Source organism: Mobula hypostoma, chromosome 9 (assembly GCF_963921235.1).
Source record: "Mobula hypostoma chromosome 9, sMobHyp1.1, whole genome shotgun sequence".
Lineage (NCBI taxonomy): Eukaryota > Metazoa > Chordata > Chondrichthyes > Myliobatiformes > Myliobatidae > Mobula > Mobula hypostoma.
The window spans coordinates 87982369-88000791 of record NC_086105.1 but is presented as its reverse complement, the minus strand read 5'-3'; the positions used below and the strand labels follow the sequence as shown (position 1 = coordinate 88000791).

The following is an 18423-nucleotide window of genomic DNA, read 5'->3' as shown; positions in this document are numbered from 1 at the left end:
ACTGTGTACTGCCATGATATTTTCCGACTAGCAACGGCACCTACTTCTCCTTTAATCCCTCCCATTCTGATGCATCTAAAACAACGGAACTCTGGAATATTGAGCTGCCAGTCCTGCCCTTCCTGCAACTATTGGCTCGAATATCATAATTCCAGGTGTTGATCCATGGCCTGAGCTCATCCGCCTTTCCTACAATATGTGCTGCATTGAAATTTATGCAGTTCATCAAAAGCAACACTTGAATAAACACTTGGTTTCAATGCTTCAGCAAAAAATTGTTTTGGATTTTTAAACAAGAACTGGACTGGTGGTAAAGAAATTATTTAGTCTTCCCTCAAATACATGCAGTTGATCCCAGGTGTGTCATGTGGTTAACCTGTATACAGTTGCTCCTGGTATTCCTGTAATGAAGAAAGGTGCTAGATGAGGAAATTAGCCAAGTTTTATGCTTTTGATTCAATCTACAGTACGCTCATTCTTTCAAAAGACTAGACTTTTGAAGACCACATGCTCCAATTTTTTCTAGGAAGGTGATTGCTGAACTAAAAGCAACAACTTCAACCATATGAAACAAACAATCTTTGAAGGAACTCAGCACTAACCCATATCCGCCAGATTCTTTCTGATGCCATCAAATTTGTCCAGTTGAGAATTTCAACCCAATAACCAGTCCTGTCCTTCTCCATAACTATCTTGAAACTAGTAGAACTATGATCACAAGATCCAAAGTGTTCTCCTACACACTCTTCTGTCAACTGCCCTATTTTGCTTCCTCATAGAAAATCCGGTATCTTACTCCCTCTAGTTGGGACCTCTACGTACTGATTAAGGAAATTTTCCTGAGCACATTTGACAATCTCTATCCCATCCAGACCTTTTACAGTATGGGAGTCCCAGTCAGTATGTGGAAAGTTAAAATCACCTACTATCACAACCTTATTTTTCTTGCAACTTTTTGCTATCTCTTTGTCATCCTTTATTTGATCCTCAGTTCCACCCATATAGCTTCAGTAGACAAGCCCTCCACTATGTCATATCTGAGCGCTGCCTTGATATTTTCCCTGACTGGTAATACCACCCCTCCCCCTTTAATACCTTCCCTTCTATCATGTCTAAAACAATGGAACCCCGTAACATTAAGCTGCCAGTCCTGCCCCTCCTCCAACCAAGTCTCACTGATGGCTATAATTTCATAATTCCACCTCTTGATCTATTGTGTAAACTCATCTGCCTTACCTAGAATACTGCTTGCATTGAAGTGGATGCATGTCAGAATGTTAGCCCATTTTCCAGTTCCAGCCTTTGTAGGTAAACTTACCAATTTCCTTCCTTACAGCCACTCCACTAGATTGGTTCTAGTCCCCTGAAACTTCAGTTTAAACCTCCCTATCCCACTCATGGAGCAGTACTAGCAAATCTTCCTGCAAGAGTATTAGCCCCCCCCCCCAACCTTCCAATTCAGGTGTAAACCGTCCTGTTTGTACAAGCTGCACCTTCCCTGGAAGAGAGCCCAATGGTCCAAAGTTCTGAAGCCCTCCCTTCTGCACCATCTCCTTAGCAACATGTAAAGCTATATTATTGTCTTATTACTAGCCTCAGTAGCACATGGTATGAGTAGCATTCCTGAAATCACCATCCAGGTGGTCCTGTCCTTTTTACCACCTAACTTCCCAAACTCATTTTGCAGGACCTTGTCACCCTTCCTCCTGCCTACTCAGTGGTATCAACGTGGACCACAACCATGAGCTGCTCACCCTCCCCTTAAGAATGCTATGTACTCAATCCGAGACGTCCTCGACCCTGGCAGCTGTGAGGCAACATAGCATCCGAGAATCTCATTCTTGTACACAGAACCTATTGTCTGTTCCCCTAACTAATGAATCCCATATCACCTCAACTCACCTTTTCTCCCTCTTCCCTTCTGAGTCATGAGCAACAGTTTGCTAGGCTTTCCTCTGCTAGGTTGTCTTCCCCAATGGTAGCAAAAACCAACATACTTGTTTTTGAAGTGAATAACCACAGGGGTACCCTACACTGACTGTCTATCTTCTTTCCCTCTCCTGATGGTCACCCAGTAATCTTTCTCCTGCACCTTAGTTGTAGTTACCTCCCTTTATCTCCTGTCAATAAACCTTTCAGCCTCCTAAATGATCTGGAGTTAATCCATTCTACAACTCCATTTCCCTAACGTGGTCTGCATGAAGCTGCAGCTAGATGCACTTCTTGCAGGTGTAGTCATCAGAGATACTGGAGACCTCCCTATCTTCCTGCATTCTGCAAGAGGAGTATTCCACTGTCTTGATTGTCATTCCCATTGTCCTAATTGTGTAACAAGAAATAAAGAAACTAGAAACTTGCCCTAATCAATGCCTCTTCTCATAAAAGCCTCAGCTCCCCACTCTAACACTGGCCCACTCGTACAATAGCTGCACTGCTTAAACCTCACTTTCTATTGGCCCTTGCCAAATGCCTTATTACCCAAAAATCTCAAGCTCAACTGGAAGTCCCATTTGCTTTTTAAATCTTGAGCTCACTCATCACAAGTAACGTTTCACACGATTTCAAGTTCCTTTCTTGAATATTTACAAAGTTGACTTAAAGCACACATTATGGTGAGTTTTACCTTTCCTGGAAGCAATCTGTTACAGTTATGGGACATTATTATTGGTTTGAGAACCGAAGGGATGAATGGAGTTAAGGCAAAGATCAATTGAACAACTTTTAGGGGCTTAATGGCTGTCTCTGTAGCCCAATATGTTTGCACTCTCAATAAGTTAAACCATTCATAGTTTGTAAGTGTGAGAAGCATTCTGGGACAGCATTCAAAAAATTACTCTGTGGTTGACCTGAAATTTACTTGTGATGTAAGGATGAAGCCAAGTGTTTCCAGCATCAAGTATAAAATGGTCCATTTCCAAGCATTAATATCTTAACAAACAAATGTCTCTTTAAAAAAAATGTAACATTTGAGATTAAAGAAGTTCATTTACTCTGAATACCTGCTGGATGGAAATTCTATAGGCTAATCTTTGAAGTGAACCTGAAGCTTTTTGGGTCTGAACACCTATTCCCTCTGATTGTCTCCAGGCAATTTATATGATTCAGGCCTGTGCACGGGGGTATTGAGCACAGCAGATGTTCAAGGGCCTGCAATCTATAAATCTGAAGCAGATGCTTGGAGCCTCCCCTTGGCAATATAAGGTAGTTAACTCCAGTTGAGAATTTCCATAATCTTCTTATCTTAACCAGCCTCGTTAGAGTGAGGAGAATGTTACCATGATCATTGTTACAGAAATAACCCAAAAAGCTTCAGGTTCACTTCAAAGATTAGCCTATAGTATTTCTGTTTGTATCTCATTTTTACAGATATCATTAATACCAAGTCTAAAAAAGGAATTACTGAACATCATGTTTCAGTTAAATTCAACTTATTTTGCAAGTTCCATTGTGGAGTGAATTTAAGGTGTGAATGATTTCACATTGTCAAGCAGGGGTTTGCATGTTGGAATAGGTTATATTTCAGGAATAAAAGGCATGAGTTTCATGATGGTCATACCCTAAGAACTGGATATGGAAAGGTTGTTACTACTTGGTAAGGACCATCATAATAAGTTACTAATAAATCATATAATGAACTTAGGAAATAATTTTACCAAGCATGTGGATGATAATGTGAACCTTGTTACCACATGAAAAGACTGGTAATTGGTTTATTATTGTCAAATGTACTATCATATAGTGAAAAACTTCGTTTTGCATGCCATCCATACAGATAATTTCAAAATGTAATTATACAAAAAGGAAAAAGCAGTAACAGAATGCAGAATATAGTTTTACAGATATAGTCACAGAGAATATGCAGTGCACATAGACAATAAAGTCCAAGGGCTCCAGTGAGGTACATTATGAGATCAAGAGTCCATCTTTATTGTACATGAGGTCCATTCAAGAATCTCGTAACAATGGGATAGAAGCTGCGCTTGAACCCGTAGTGCATTTTTTTAAGCTTTTGTATCTTCTGCCCGATTGGGGGTGGATGGGGGCGAAACAAGGGATGCAGAAGACAGAGTGACAAGTGGAAGGGGTCCTTGGTTATGTCGGCTGCTTTCACGAGGCAGCAGGTATGTTGATGGAGGCCATCACAATGGACTGATCTGTGTCATCAACTCTTTCTTGCAGTTTTGGGCAGAGCAATTGCCATCCTAAGCTGTGATGTAGCCGGGTAGGTTGAGACAGGAAACACTGATGCGTTTAAGGTAAATTTAGATCATCATGAGGTTAGAAGGAGATAGTGAAATTGTTGTTAAATAAAATGCAGGTGGACTCAGGTTGGGGGATATTCAGGTGATGATGATGTTAAGCATTAACCAGTTGTGCCCAAGGCTTCATTATTATGCATTTCATACAATTGTGATTTGTATTGTGTATTGTACATTACATCTTGTTTTCAGACATCTCGAGCTTCTTGCAGCAGCACTATTCAAAACCAAGTCTTGACAGGGAATGAAAGAAATGAGGCCATCTCTGTAATCCAGTCCTGCTTTAGAGCTCATCTTACTCGGACACAGTATCTCAAAGGAAGGTAAGAGTACCTTTCATTCACTGTGTTATCTTATTTCTATTAGTTTCACTGCTGAGAAGCTCAAGAAAGATTTGTCTGGATTGAAAATGCAAGCTTGTGAAGGACCCCATGCAGTACACCACACCTCCTACAACCTCTCCACACCTGTACCCCAACACCCAGCAATCAAGGAAACCACTTTGTAGATTTATTGAACTGCTGCCCATTAGAGATCCTCTAACAGTCCACAGACAAATCAGCAATTTTTTCAAATACTTTGGAGCCCAAATGGAAAAAGTGGTATTTTTTAGGCCTGTACCTAAATTTTTCTGTTGTAAAACAGACAAATCTCCAGGTCAAATTATTGTTAGAAGACTAAGAGGAAGCAGGTAAATTTGTAAAATACTGTAGATAATTGTGGTGGAAGTCATAAACTACTGGAAAGGAATTGGATGATTTGAATGAAGAAATATAGAAGGCTAGATATAAAGTAGTGTCAAATCCAGAACCACTGTCCTGCTTCAGCAATGAACCATATAAAGAGTAAGCAATGACTACGATAATCCAGCATTTAACATAGAAACATAGAATAGTACAGCACAGTACAGGCCCTTCGGCCCACAATGTTGTGCCAACCCTCAAACCCTGCCTCCCATATAAGTCCCCACCTTAAATTCCTCCATATACCTGTCTAGTAGTCTCTTAAACTTCACTAGTGTATCTGCCTCCATCACTGACTCAGGCAGTGCATTCCACGCACCAACCACTCTCTGAGTAAAAACCTTCCTCTAATATCCCCCTTGAACTTCCCACCCCTTACCTTAAAGCCATGTCCTCTTGTATTGAGCAGTGGTGCCCTGGGGAAGAGGCGCTGGCTATCTACTCTATATATTCCTCTTATCATCCTGTACACCTCTATCACGTCTCCTCTCATCCTCCTTCTTTCCAAAGAGTAAAGCCCTAGCTCCCTTAATCTCTGATCATAATGCATACTCTCTAAACCAGGCAGTATCCTGGTAAATCTCCTCTGTACCCTTTCCAATGCTTCCACATCCTTCCTATAGTGAGGCGACCAGAACTGGACACAGTACTCCAATTGTGGCCTAACCAGAATTTTATAGAGCTGCATCATTACATCGCGACTCTTAAACTCTATCCCTCGAATTATAAAAGCTAACACCCCGTAAGCTTTCTTAACTACCCTATCCACCTGTGAGGCAACTTTCAGGGATCTGTGGACATGTACCCCCAGATCCCTCTGCTCCTCCACACTACCAAGTATCCTGCCATTTACTTTGTACTCTGCCTTGGAGTTTGTCCTTCCAAAGTGTACCACCTCACACTTCTCCGGGTTGAACTCCATCTGCCACTTCTCAGCCCACTTCTGCATCCTATCAATGTCCCTCTGCAATCTTTGACAATCCTCTTGCACTATCTACAACATCACCAACCTTTGCGTCGTCTGCAAACTTGCCAACCCACCCTTCTACCCCCACATCCAGGTCGTTAATAAAAATCACGAAAAGTAGAGGTCACAGAACAGATCCTTGTGGGACACCTCTAGTCACAATCCTCCAATCTGAATGTACTCCCTCCACCATGACTCCTTGCCTTCTGTAGGCAAGCCAATTCTGAATCCACCTGGCCAAACTTCCCTGGATCCCATGCCTTCTGACTTTCTGAATAAGCCTACCGTGTGCAACCTTGTCAAATGCTTTACTAAAATCCATGTAGATCACATCCACTGCACTACTCTCATCTATATGCTTGGTCACCTCCTCAAAGAACTCTATCAGGCTTGTTAGACACGATCTGCCCTTCACAAAGCCATGCTGACTGTCCCTGATCAGACCATGATTCTCTTAATGCCCAGAGATCCTATCTCTAAGAATCTTTTCCAACAGCTTTCCCACCACAGACGTAAGGCTCACTGGTCTATAATTACCCGGACTATTCCTACTACCTTTTTTGAACAAGGGGACAACATTCGCCTCCCTCCAATCCTCCGGTACCATTCCCGTGGACAATGAGGACATAAAGATCCTAGCCAGAGGCTCAGCAACCTCTTCCCTCGCCTCGTGGAGCAGCCTGGGGAATATTCCGTCAGGCCCCGGGGACTTATCCGTCCTAATGTATTTTAACAACTCCAACACCTCCTCTCCCTTAATATCAACATGCTCCAGAACATCAACCTCACTGATATTGTTCTCACCATCATCAAGTTCCCTCTCATGGGTGAATACCGAAGAGAAGTATTCATTGAGGACCTCACTCACTTCCACAGCCTCCAGGCACATCTTCCCACCTTATCTCTAATCGGTCCTACCTTCACTCCTGTCATCCTTTTTTTCTTCACATAATTGAAGAATGCCTTGGGGATTTCCTTTACCCTACTCGCCAAGGCCTTCTCATGCCCCCTTCTTGCTCTCCTCAGCCCCTTCTTAAGCTCTTTTCTTGCTTCCCTATATTCCTTAATAGACCCATCTGATCCTTGCTTCCTAAATCTCATATATGCTGCCTTCTTCCACCTGACTAGATTTTCCACCTCACTTGTCACCCTACCATTTCCTTCACCCTTCCATTCTTTATCTTCCTCACTGGGACAAATTTATCCCTAACATCCTGCAAGAGTTCTCTAAACATCAACCACATGTCCATAGTACATTTCCCTGCAAAAACATCATCCCAATTCACACCCACAAGTCTAGCCTTATAGCCTCATAATATGCCCTTCCCCAATTAAAAATTTTCCTGTCCTCTCTGATTCTATCCTTTTCCATGATAATGCTGAAGGCCAGGGAGCAGTGGTCACTGTCCCCCAGATGCTCACCCACTGAGAGATCTGTGACCTGACCCGGTTCATTACCTAGTACTACATCTAGTATGGCATTCCCCCTAGTCGGCCTGTCCACATACTGTGACAGGAATCTGTCCTGGACACACTTAACAAACTCTGCCCCATCTAAACCCTTGGAACTAATCAGGTGCCAATCAATATTAGGGAAGTTAAAGTCACCCATGATAACAACCCTGTTATTTTTGCACCTTTCCAAAATCTGCCTCCCAATCTGCTCCTCTGTATCTCTGCTGCTATCAGGGGGCCTATAGAATACCCCCAATAGAGTAACTGCTCCCTTCCTGTTCCTGACTTCCATCCATACTGACTCAAAAGAGGATCCTGCTACGTTACCCACCCTTTCTGTAGCTGTAATAGTATCCCTGACCAGCAATGCCACCCTTCCTCCCCTTTTTCCGCCCTCTCTATCCCTTTTAAAACACTGAAATCCAGGAATATTGAGAATCCATTCCTGCCCTGGTGCCAGCCAAGTCTCTGTAATGGCCACTACATCATAATTCCATGTATGTATCCAAGCTCTCAGTTCATCACCTTCGATGCTTCTTGCATTGAGGTACACACATTTCAGCCCTTCTACCTTACTGTCTTTACACCGTTTATTCTGCTTCTCTTTCCTCAAAGCCTCTCTATATGTTAGATCTGGCTTTACTCCATGCACTTCTTTCACTGCTCTATTGCTTTGGGTCCCATCCCCCTTGCAAATTAGTTTAAACCCTCCCGAACCATTTAACATGAGCTTGCAAGGGAAAGGTCCTACCTGACCAGCTCTTTTAAACAATTGGCTGCTCAGAAAGTCTTTTGGTGCTGCACCTTTAGAGCCAAAAGGCATTTGGTGAAGCTTTTACCTGTGAAGTTTCAAATAATTTGTGGTAGTGAATAAGGACCTGGCTGAGAGTAGGAGATGGCATTAGGATTGATCTAGACCTTTATAAATTTACAATGAATTGGGTACATATCAAAAACATATTTGTTATAATTTCAAGTATCAAACCAAGAAGGGTAGTGAAGGCAAACCTTGTGTATTCAAAATAAACAAAAGAGAAATGTCATTTTAAATTTAATTCAGAAGTAAACATTATGTTAAAGGAGCTAGAAAAGAGACAATTTCCAATTGGATACACTGAGCTGTATAGCCAAACATATTGATAGCTGCAAGTAAAATCAGTCAGTTGAATTGGGCAGTGTCCAACAGCACTTTGAGTCCATTTAAGGCTCAACTGACATTTGAGCTTCGGTGATCATGTTCAAAAGCAGCTGAAACTTTGTTCCAAGTGGTAGAATAATTGATAAGTTGGTTTATTATTGTCACATGTACTGAGCTACAGTGAAAATCTTGTCTTACATATTGTTTGTGCAGACTAATTCATTACAACAGTGCATTGAGGTAGTACAAGGTAAAACAATTACAAGAATGCAGAATAAAGTGTTACAGAGTTACCCAAGGAGAAGAGAAGAGAAGATGGCAGCACGACGCAGCTCGCAGTGGCCACTCCAGTGGTGATGTCTGTTATTTGTCAAGTAGGGTGCTGTGCACAATCCTGATTTGATGGAGACGAATGTGAGAGCACGGAGGAACATCTGGTGAAACTTCTGAAATGCCTGCTTCACTGCTGCTGCTACTGCGTGGTCCGAAATCTCCGGAGGGGAAGGCCCCGAGTCCTCGGCTTTGCTTGTTACTCAGCGGCTGGGGCGGTGTCGAAGCGCTTGGCAGAGGATGGTGCTCAGTGCTCGGTGTTGAAGGGCTGGTCGGAGGCTCGAAGTTTATGGACGGACTCAGAGTCCGCTGCGGTCGGGTGCTTCCAATGGTGCTGCATCGGCAAGTTTGCGGCACTTGGAGGTTCATGGCAGGGAGAGTTTCTCCTTTCTACCGTCTGCGTGAGGTGATGGGGCTATCGGAACTTTGAGACTTTTTTTTACCGTGCCCATGGTCTGCTCTTTATCAAATTACAGTATTGTTTTGCACTGTTGTAATTATATGTTATAATTATGTGGTTTTTGTCAGTTCTAGTCTTGGTTTGTCCTGTGTTTCTTGTGATATCACTCTGGAGGAACATTGTATCATTTTTTAACGCATGCATTTCTAAATGACAATAAAGGAGGAATGAGGGTCCTCATAATCTAATCTAATCTAATGCAGTTAGTAAGGTGCAGGGTCATAATGAAGTAGACTGTGAGATGAAGAGTCTATTTTATCATACTTGGGGACTGTTCAATAACTGGGATAGAAGCTGGCCTTGAGCCTGGTGGATCATGAAACTGAAGATCCTTGGTCTTTTCAGACATGAGATGGGGCAAAGAACAATGATATCAGAGGTGCAAAAAACATACAGAAAGTTGATCTGTACTAAATTGTGGGAGCAGAGCAAGAGATCACTTAAACTTATAAAAAGATATGTAATTCAGAAATTCTTCTTGGCAGTAGTTGATTGATGGTGAAGCTAAAAGTGCACTTAATGTAAGAAATAACTGTAATGAATGAACTTGAGACTTCCTGGTTCTTACAAACTGAGATGGCTGAATAAGCCTCATCCATGATTGTTTGGAGAGAGATAAGAACCTTTCTTTCCAATGTATTTGAACTGCAGTAGTAGGACTGATACCTATACCTGTACCTAATAAAGTGGCATCTGAGTATATGTTCGTGCTCTTCTGCTGCTGTAGCCCATACACCCAAACAATTAGAGTGCTGTGCATTCAGAGATGTTCTTTAGCACACCACTGTTGTGACACATGGTTATTTGAGTTACCGTTGCTTTCCTGTCAGCTTGAACCTGTCTGGCCATTCTTCTCTGGCTTCTCTCATTAACAAGGCATTTTTACCCACTGGATATTTTTTGTTTATTGCACCATTCTCTGTAAACTCTAGAGACTGTTGTGGGTGAAAATCGCAGGGAGCCCAGCAGTTTCTGAAATACTCAAATGAACCCATCTTACACCAGCAATCATTCCATGGTCAACATCACTCAGATCACATTCCTTCCCCATTCTTATAGAAACATAGAAAATAGGTGCAGGAGTAGGCCATTCGGCCCTTTGAGCCTGCACTGCCATTCAGTATGATCATGGCTGATCATCCAACTCAGAACCCTGTACCAGCCTTCCCTCCATACCCCCGATCCCTTTAGCCACAAGGGCCATATCTAACTCCCTTATCTTTGGTCTGAACAACAAATGAACCTCTTGAACATGCCTGCATGCTTTTATGTATTGAGTTGCTGCCACCTGATTGGCTGATTAGATATTTGCATTAACAAGCAGGTGTACAGATGTACCTAATAAAGTGGCCACTCGGTGTACTATTGAATCAGTTAAACTTCTTTCTGCTTTTTCATTGCTGATGGACTTTTAGTGCATTGTCAATAGTCACAGTTTGTTTTTATTAATTGTGGATGGTCTAAAGGTAGTTAACATTAATTTTGCCTTTGTCTTTTGCAATGTTGTGCAAAGGAAGAACCTGTTTGCTGAAGACACCAGGGGTGTCTCAGTTGCTGTGAGGAAATCTAGCGATGCCCAGCGCCAGACAAGGTATTCAGGTAGGTATAAAAAAGCTCCTTTTGTCAGAAGCTGGTAGGCTTTCTTTTCCTAAAATTGGATAGATTTATTGTGACTTAATAAAGTTACTTACCAGCTTACACTTAAAATAAACATGTTCTACCTCAAGTCCCATTCTTACAAGAGAAATGGATACAAGCCCAATGTATATTTTTGGATTTAATTAGCGGACTACCAAGCATTCATTTCAAGGTTGTTGAGGATTTAAGAAAAAATAGTAACAGCAAAAAATTAATAAATATTGAAGTCACATAAAGAAAGAGATGGCATCTTTAGCATTGCCCAACTAATGGTTCACTTTGAGTGAAATCAGTGCTGTTATTTGGACAAAAACAGCTAGTATTTTGCATACCCCATTGAACAAATACATGTTCTTTTGGGGCATGGTTGAGAGAGAAGGTTCCAAAAGAACTCTTTGTATCTCTTCCAGTTGTGACATCAGTGAAAGAGACAAACCAACATTTCATCTGAAAGACAGCACCCACCACAATGCAGTTCTTCCACAGTGTGGGCTTAGTTATTTGCCCAGGTCTGTAGTGTAGTTTGAACCCATGGCTGTCCACTTCCAAAGTGAGATTGTCACCAATTAACTTAAAATGATAATTGAAACCTCTTTATTTCTGTTCCTTTCCTGCATTGAGTTTCCCTAAGTAAAAGCCAGATAATTATTCACTCACTGAGCTCAAAATTTCAAGAGAACACAATGGATGGAATCCTTCAGAGTCTAGACCACTGTGGATATGTCTGACAAAAAGATTTGGCAGAGTAGAGACAGAGAATGTGTTCTCACATGTGAGAGTTGAAAATTAGGGGCCATAATCAAAAATCCTAAATCCAATAAGGAATTAAAGACAAAAATTCTTTATTCCAAGTATGGTTAGAATTAGGAATACACCATCACAATAGTAATTGAGGTGAACAGGAAAGAGTCATCTAAGAGGGAAACTAGATTAAGGTGGTTGGGATGTTGGGGTAGGTAGGAAATTTGGAACCAGAGATAGGTGAAGAGAGATAGGGGTAAGCTAATACACACCACAAACATGAGGATTGGCCCATTTGGACCACATGACTGTTCTGTTGTAAATTCTATATATTGTAATATAGGGTTCTGGAGGGATAACGAAAGTAGTGATGAAATAGAAGAGGATGTTTTCCAGTATGAAGATCCAGAACATGCAGAATATTTGAAGAAGCTTAAAATCTCACCAAACAGTCCTTCATCAGGTAAGAATACCTGGATTCAGGTCACAGGTTTTTTTTAATTTCCAATTCCTTTATAAACTCTTTGGTCCTCATTTTTTTTTGCCTCTTGTTTTGAATTAACCTGCATTCATTATTAAATTGCAGCAAATTTTAAAAAATGTATAAATAAAATTGGTAGGCAGAAAAAATTGGTGTTCCTCCAGACCTGTTTCTCACTAGGAGTCTTCGCTCCATCTACCACTTTCCATCCCCACATCTAAGGTATTTTCCTGGGAAATTAGGGGAAAAAGCCAATAAATTTAAACGTTCTTAACATTCCCTTGCAATCCCCTACCTCTTCAACATCTAATGCGATCAAAATGTGTCTAGGAGGTCACCTACGGTGGTTATGAACCCAACATTCTGCATTATGAGATCTCAAACCCTAGTCGACATCTCATACAGCTCTAATGTAAAAGGAAAGACTGCACCCACACCACCAAGTGGTAAAATATTCCAAAGAATTATCTGGGAAAGGAAGAACTGTTCAACATGCATTTTTCCACATTCAAATGAGTTCTTGGTTTTCAGTAACAAAAGCAACTTTCTTCTCTTCCAGTGAGATGCAGCCAAAGTCTATATCAGACATCAGGAGCAGTGGAATCTGACAATTCTGATGATGTCATTTTGTTTTAACTTCATCATCGCTGAAATGTCAAGACTACCTTGAAGAGATGGATTGTTCTACTCCAGGAGTCTGCTAACAAAATGTATAGAGAGTTGATGGGGGAGTAGCCAAGGAAGTTTGATAGATAATAATACCAAACTCATGGTGCTTAATAGAAAGGGCTAATTGTTAACGGTGCATTTAATACTGTTTTTACAAAAATTTACAATATGTGATAAATCGCTAGATATTCAGGGTCAAGAAGCAACTGCAGACATAGAGGTAAGTTTTCAAAAGATGACCGAGTACTGTCTACAAAATACACTTCAGCATTTCATCAGGCTTTTTCTGTATCTCTCACTTCTTTTGCAGTCTAGAAGGAAGAGGGCAGCAGCCCACTACTAGCAAGGTTGAACATGGAAGGGATGTTTTCAATAGTGGAAGTGTCTAGGAATAGAGGGCACAGCCTCAGAATAGAAGGATGTCCCTTTAGAACAAAGATAAGGAGGATTTTCTTTAGCCAGAGGGTGGTGAATATGTGGAATTCATTTGGCAGAGCAGTCTTGATGGGCCAAATTGCCTAATTTTGCTCCTATTTCTGGTTCCCTCCAGGTTCTGCACCATTCTCGCTTAGAAATATGTCAATATTTAATTGATTTTGGGTGAAAGTCCTGGAACTCCATCTCCAACACCATTATGTTTTACCACAATACCACTTTTACTAGGTATTATCTAGCAGTAGAAGGCAACAGCCCACCACATCTTTTTAATGCCAATCAGGTTGAAAATTAATGCCTACAATCCATATTGGAACAAAAAATAAAAACGATTCAATCAGAATCTATTTAAGGTTTGACAGCAGATTTTTGACTTGAATTATTTTCTCTCTCCACAGGCGTTGCTAAGCCACTGAGTACTTTTGGTATTTTCTCATTTTACTTCAGATTTCCAACATGTACATTATGTTGCTTTTTTACTGACCTATCCATCCTGGAAACTGCCCAATGCAATGTGAATTGGTCAGTTTCCTGGGCTTTTCACCCATAGCATCTTACGGCATTACTTCAGTTTTTGAAGAGAGGATTTCTGGGGAGCAACAGCACTAAATGCTGCCGATTCATACCTTGTACAAGCTCTTACTGCAGATAGTATGGATCGAGTCAGAGTGGGTCTAACTCTAATGCTGAGGCTGGAGTCTCATGAATTATTATTCCAGTCCTTCTGGATTGCCCTTTTGCTCAATAGTTGCTGAATGGATAATGGATTAGTTATAAAGCCATGGTCCAAATCTAGCTCATTATCCATCAATGGAATGTATAATTTTACTCCATCTTTTACCCCCTATTGCTTAATTAAATTTTATACTACAGCTTTATTTTTTTTTAGCAATAATTCTGCTTAAAGCAAGAGATAGTGAATTGGAACAGCTGACATCTTAAAATTTGAATCATGCCTGTGGAGGATGTGTGTCCTTTCCACCTTGGGAAGCAGTCTACAGTTCACTGTTACCTATCATTTTAATTCTCCATCACCCTCCATTCTGATTTATCTTCTTGTGGCCTCTCTATTGACTTACTGAGTTTCAGTAACAGCACATCTGGGCTGTTACTGAAACTCAGTAACAAGTTTTGACTCAACGTTGAATTCTACAAATTCAGGTGACTTACTTTCTCTATATTAGAATGGGCCAAGCCATGAATATCTGTGTTATTGGCTCAGTTTTTTTTTTCTTTCTCCATCCGCAAAGCCCAGTCTGCTAAGCATTTCCACCATTTCACAATTCCTATATTGCTTTGCGTGAGGGGCCACTACTGCCCCCATAAACTTATAAGTCAGATTATCTCACTTACAGCATCTACAGGGCAAGTCTGACCTCACCCCATGAACTTAAAATTCTTATCTTGTCTCCTTCCCAGTTATGATGAGGTGTCTTCAGCCTGATACATTAACTGCTTCTCTTTCCACAGATGCTGCCTCAGCTAAGTATTTCAAATAATTTCTGTTTTGATTTGAGAAGCAGTTTGCTGTGTATGTAAGAAAAGCCTGAGTGATTATTTACACTGTGAACTAGTTGTTTCTATTCTGGCCAACATGTTATTATGATAAGCAGCTTTACTTGAATAGTCCCTACAATCAAGACCAAACTGAAATCTTTATACTCTGAAAAGTGGAATATGGGGAATGTGCTGAATTGATGTCTGTAATTTACAGCAGTGTAGTTTCCAGGCACCATAGATTGGTGTATCACTCAATTATCACCATCCTGGCAGAGAATAGTGTTGTCATCGCCATGCAGTTTTTCAAAAGATCTTGAGGTTTGGTTCAGGAACTGCAATCTGACCAAACCACACAGAGCCAGAACAGTATTTGAAAAAGTTGCATCTGACTTTAATTATCTTGAGTAATATACCTGTCATCAGGAAAGCCATGCAGCTTTAACACTTAAGGCACAATGCGACCTAACATGTATCTGAATTATGTACAAACCATACATCTTAGTTTTCTACATAGGATACAGGAACTTCAACAGTGCCAGTTGGATTATAAGACTCAACATTCCAAAATGGGCATCTGTATAGTATTTAGAAAACAATTTATATACATGATATTACACGGTAATTCATTTGACCAATTAACAATATCTGCTACCAAAATTGTTTCTTTAAAACAAAAAGGTTACATTCCAGCTCACCATCCATTAGATTAGATTACATTCAACTTTATTGTCATTGTGCCGAGTAGAGAAACAAAGCCAATGAAATACAATTAGCATCTAACCAGAAATGCAAAGAATGGTGTTATTTACAAAATAACTGCAAATAAAAAGTAAGTGCTACAGCACAGAAATATAAAAGTACTGAGACAGTACAATATTGGTTCAATACTGCTTAGCGCTGTGATGTGAGATTCAGCAGGGTCACAGCCTCAGGGAAGAAGCTCTTCCTGTGCCTGCTCGTGCGGGAGCAGAGGCTCCTGTAGCGCCTATCAGATGGGAGGAGAGTAAAAAGTCCATGGTTAGGGTGAGATGCATCCTTGATGATGCTTTTCGCCTTTCCCCACACAGCGTTTATGGTAGATGTTCTCAATGGTGGGCAATTGGGTACCGATAACCAGCTGGGCAGTTTTCACCACATGCTGGAGTGCTTTGTGGTCCGATATGGGACAATTGCCATACCACACTGAGATGCAGTTGGTGAGTATGCTCTCAATGGTACAGCGGTAAAAGTCCGTCAGTATTCTGAGACAGAGGTGAGCTTTCTTGATGCTCCACAGGAAATAAATAACTGGGTCTTTATTGACAGATGTTGCCTGATCTGTTGAGTGTTTCTTTGCTCTCCTGTTGAGTATCGAATTCCAGACCATACCACTGTGGGTGAAAGTGTTTTTCTTCTCTTCACCTCCATGGTCATTTTTTTAACTACCTGTCATGTGCTATCATGTGAAAAGCTCTCCTAAAATCCATATAAATATTACAAGACACTACTCTGAATAACCCTTCCTAATGTCTTAAATAGATTCTCATATTTGAGATTTTATTTCTTACTTCTGTACTTAAAGGCATTTTTTTTCTTATTCTGTATGTCTTTTAAATCATTTATATGATATCAGAGGCTAGACTGGCAGTTGGTACCCAGGTGTAATTTCCCATAGGAAAGTGATCTTGGGGTTTGAACTTCATAGTGCTGTCAGATGGAAAGATCCACTGAAGATGTAAAGCACCTTCTCTCAAGTTGGGATGTTGTATGATTTGGTGAAGAACACTGAGATAGTTTACCCAGGTATCTGCTGCCCTCATCATTTCTAATCCATGGAGGTTGAGAAATGCTGTGAAGAAGTTTTGACGAGTTTCTGTTGTGCATCTTATAGATGACATATAATTCAGCCATATGGTGAATGAGTTGCCAAAAGACAGGATTGTTTTATCATGGTTTATGCTTAGCTTCTTCAGTTGTAGCTGTAGCCATCTTGGCAAAGTGGACAGAACATTTTCACAATCCTGATTTGTGCCTTTCAACTGGTAGAGGTAACGGTATTGTGGAAGAGCTATATATTGGTATTTTAAGTGGAATTTGCAGTGGCAAATTTGTTTTAGGAAACTGACATCATAGCTTTGAATAATGTGACCTATCTGAACATTTTGATAATGATAATGAACATTTTACATTGGAAAAAAGGATGTTTATGATATTTTCTGAATCTTCTCAATCTTATATTTGTGATGCATTTTCGTGTTATATTTTTGTAATATAAAATATATATATTTTAATTGATAATGTCAATAGAAATTCAAAATAAAATATTCAAGTTTTATAAATTTTTGTGCTCTTTTAAAAAAATATATAAATATTTAAAACATATTTAGCATGAACCTGAGTTAATTAACCTTTGACTACGGATATTCTTAAGCCATAGAAGGAGATACAATCCAGACTGGGAGATCCCATCAAGGTGATTAAAACAAAAAGACATACTTGCATTTATAGAGCACTTTTCATTACCTCTGAACATCCCAAAATGTCAAGAATTGCTAAAGCCTAAGAAGTAATTGTAATCACTTTTATTTAGGATTTTTTTTAGGTGTCCTCCTTCAACATTTTATTCAAAAGACAGTTCTTTGTATATCAATGACTATGAACTGGCAATTTAGAGGGCATGCTAAGCATAGCTAACATCACTTGGAAAATCAGCAGTTCCATTGTTTTTTGGACATTTAAGGCGCTTTGACATGATACATTGATGAACAATTCATATGTTGTACATTGTCAGAAAAAGTATGCTTAAATTATTTATACAGATTTTTGAAAAAAAGTCAAACATTTTATCTAGATATGATAACAAATTCTACAAGAATCATTACAGACTAGAGTGTGTTTAGTGCAGTGTTTACTTGACAAACAAGCACCTGGCTTTTGAATATCCTAAGAATATGGTGGTTTATAAAATTTATAATTTCCTATCCCTCCCAAAGATCAAAGGGAATGTTAGAAACAACAAGAATTATTATCTGATTCAAATAATTTAGTAGAAAATGATAACTGTAGTTTGTTCAATCAGTGGCTGAGCCATCTGCATCCACATATTTTACATGATAAGGGTGGTGCAATTGGTAAATTGAATGCCTGTGATTATTTATGTGGGGACCATCTCACTGGTCTTCTGCCTATACCGATTGAAATAGGAAAAGGTACCTTTAATACTGATGAATGATCTTTCCAGGCAGTGGTGGGACAATTGGACATCTTCCCAAAAGATGTCGGCATGTGGACAGAATATCGATGGAAAGAATTACTTGGATTCACGATCTTATCTTGGTACACTGATACCAACTATATAAGTGGATGGTGAATAAAAAGCTATGTAATGTTATTTTCATGAGTATTTATTTATTAAATAAGTTTTGCTTCTGCAATCTGTAAGGTGTGGATGGTCGAAGCTACTGTTATTATAACTTGCTGTGCAAGTTTTTGATTAGCAAATGCAGCACTTACTTCACTGAGTGCAGCGCACCTTGGGGAGACAGTGTAGATGGTGTGTAATCTGTAACAGTCATTGATGATGAAGTTGAATAATTCTGTTTAGCAGGTCCTCAAATGATTTGGATTC

At 40.1% G+C, this 18423-nt stretch overlaps 1 protein-coding gene across 5 annotated transcripts in view; it reads left to right on the top strand.

Moving 5' to 3' along the window:
- Positions 1 to 17032, top strand: part of iqce (IQ motif containing E) — a 121588-nt gene extending 104556 nt beyond the window's left edge. For 4 of the 5 annotated variants that reach the window (XM_063058630.1, XM_063058628.1, XM_063058631.1 and 1 more), the window contains 4 exons: positions 4452 to 4582; positions 10866 to 10951; positions 12075 to 12194; positions 12772 to 17032. In XM_063058630.1, the coding sequence (XP_062914700.1) occupies positions 4452 to 4582; positions 10866 to 10951; positions 12075 to 12194; positions 12772 to 12848 (414 nt within the window). In that variant the 3' untranslated portion in view covers positions 12849 to 17032. Of the gene's footprint in view, positions 1 to 4451; positions 4583 to 10865; positions 10952 to 12074; positions 12195 to 12771 lie in introns of those variants that run through there. The other variant, XM_063058633.1, reaches the window with a different exon arrangement.
- The last annotated feature ends 1391 nt before the right edge of the window (positions 17033 to 18423 follow it).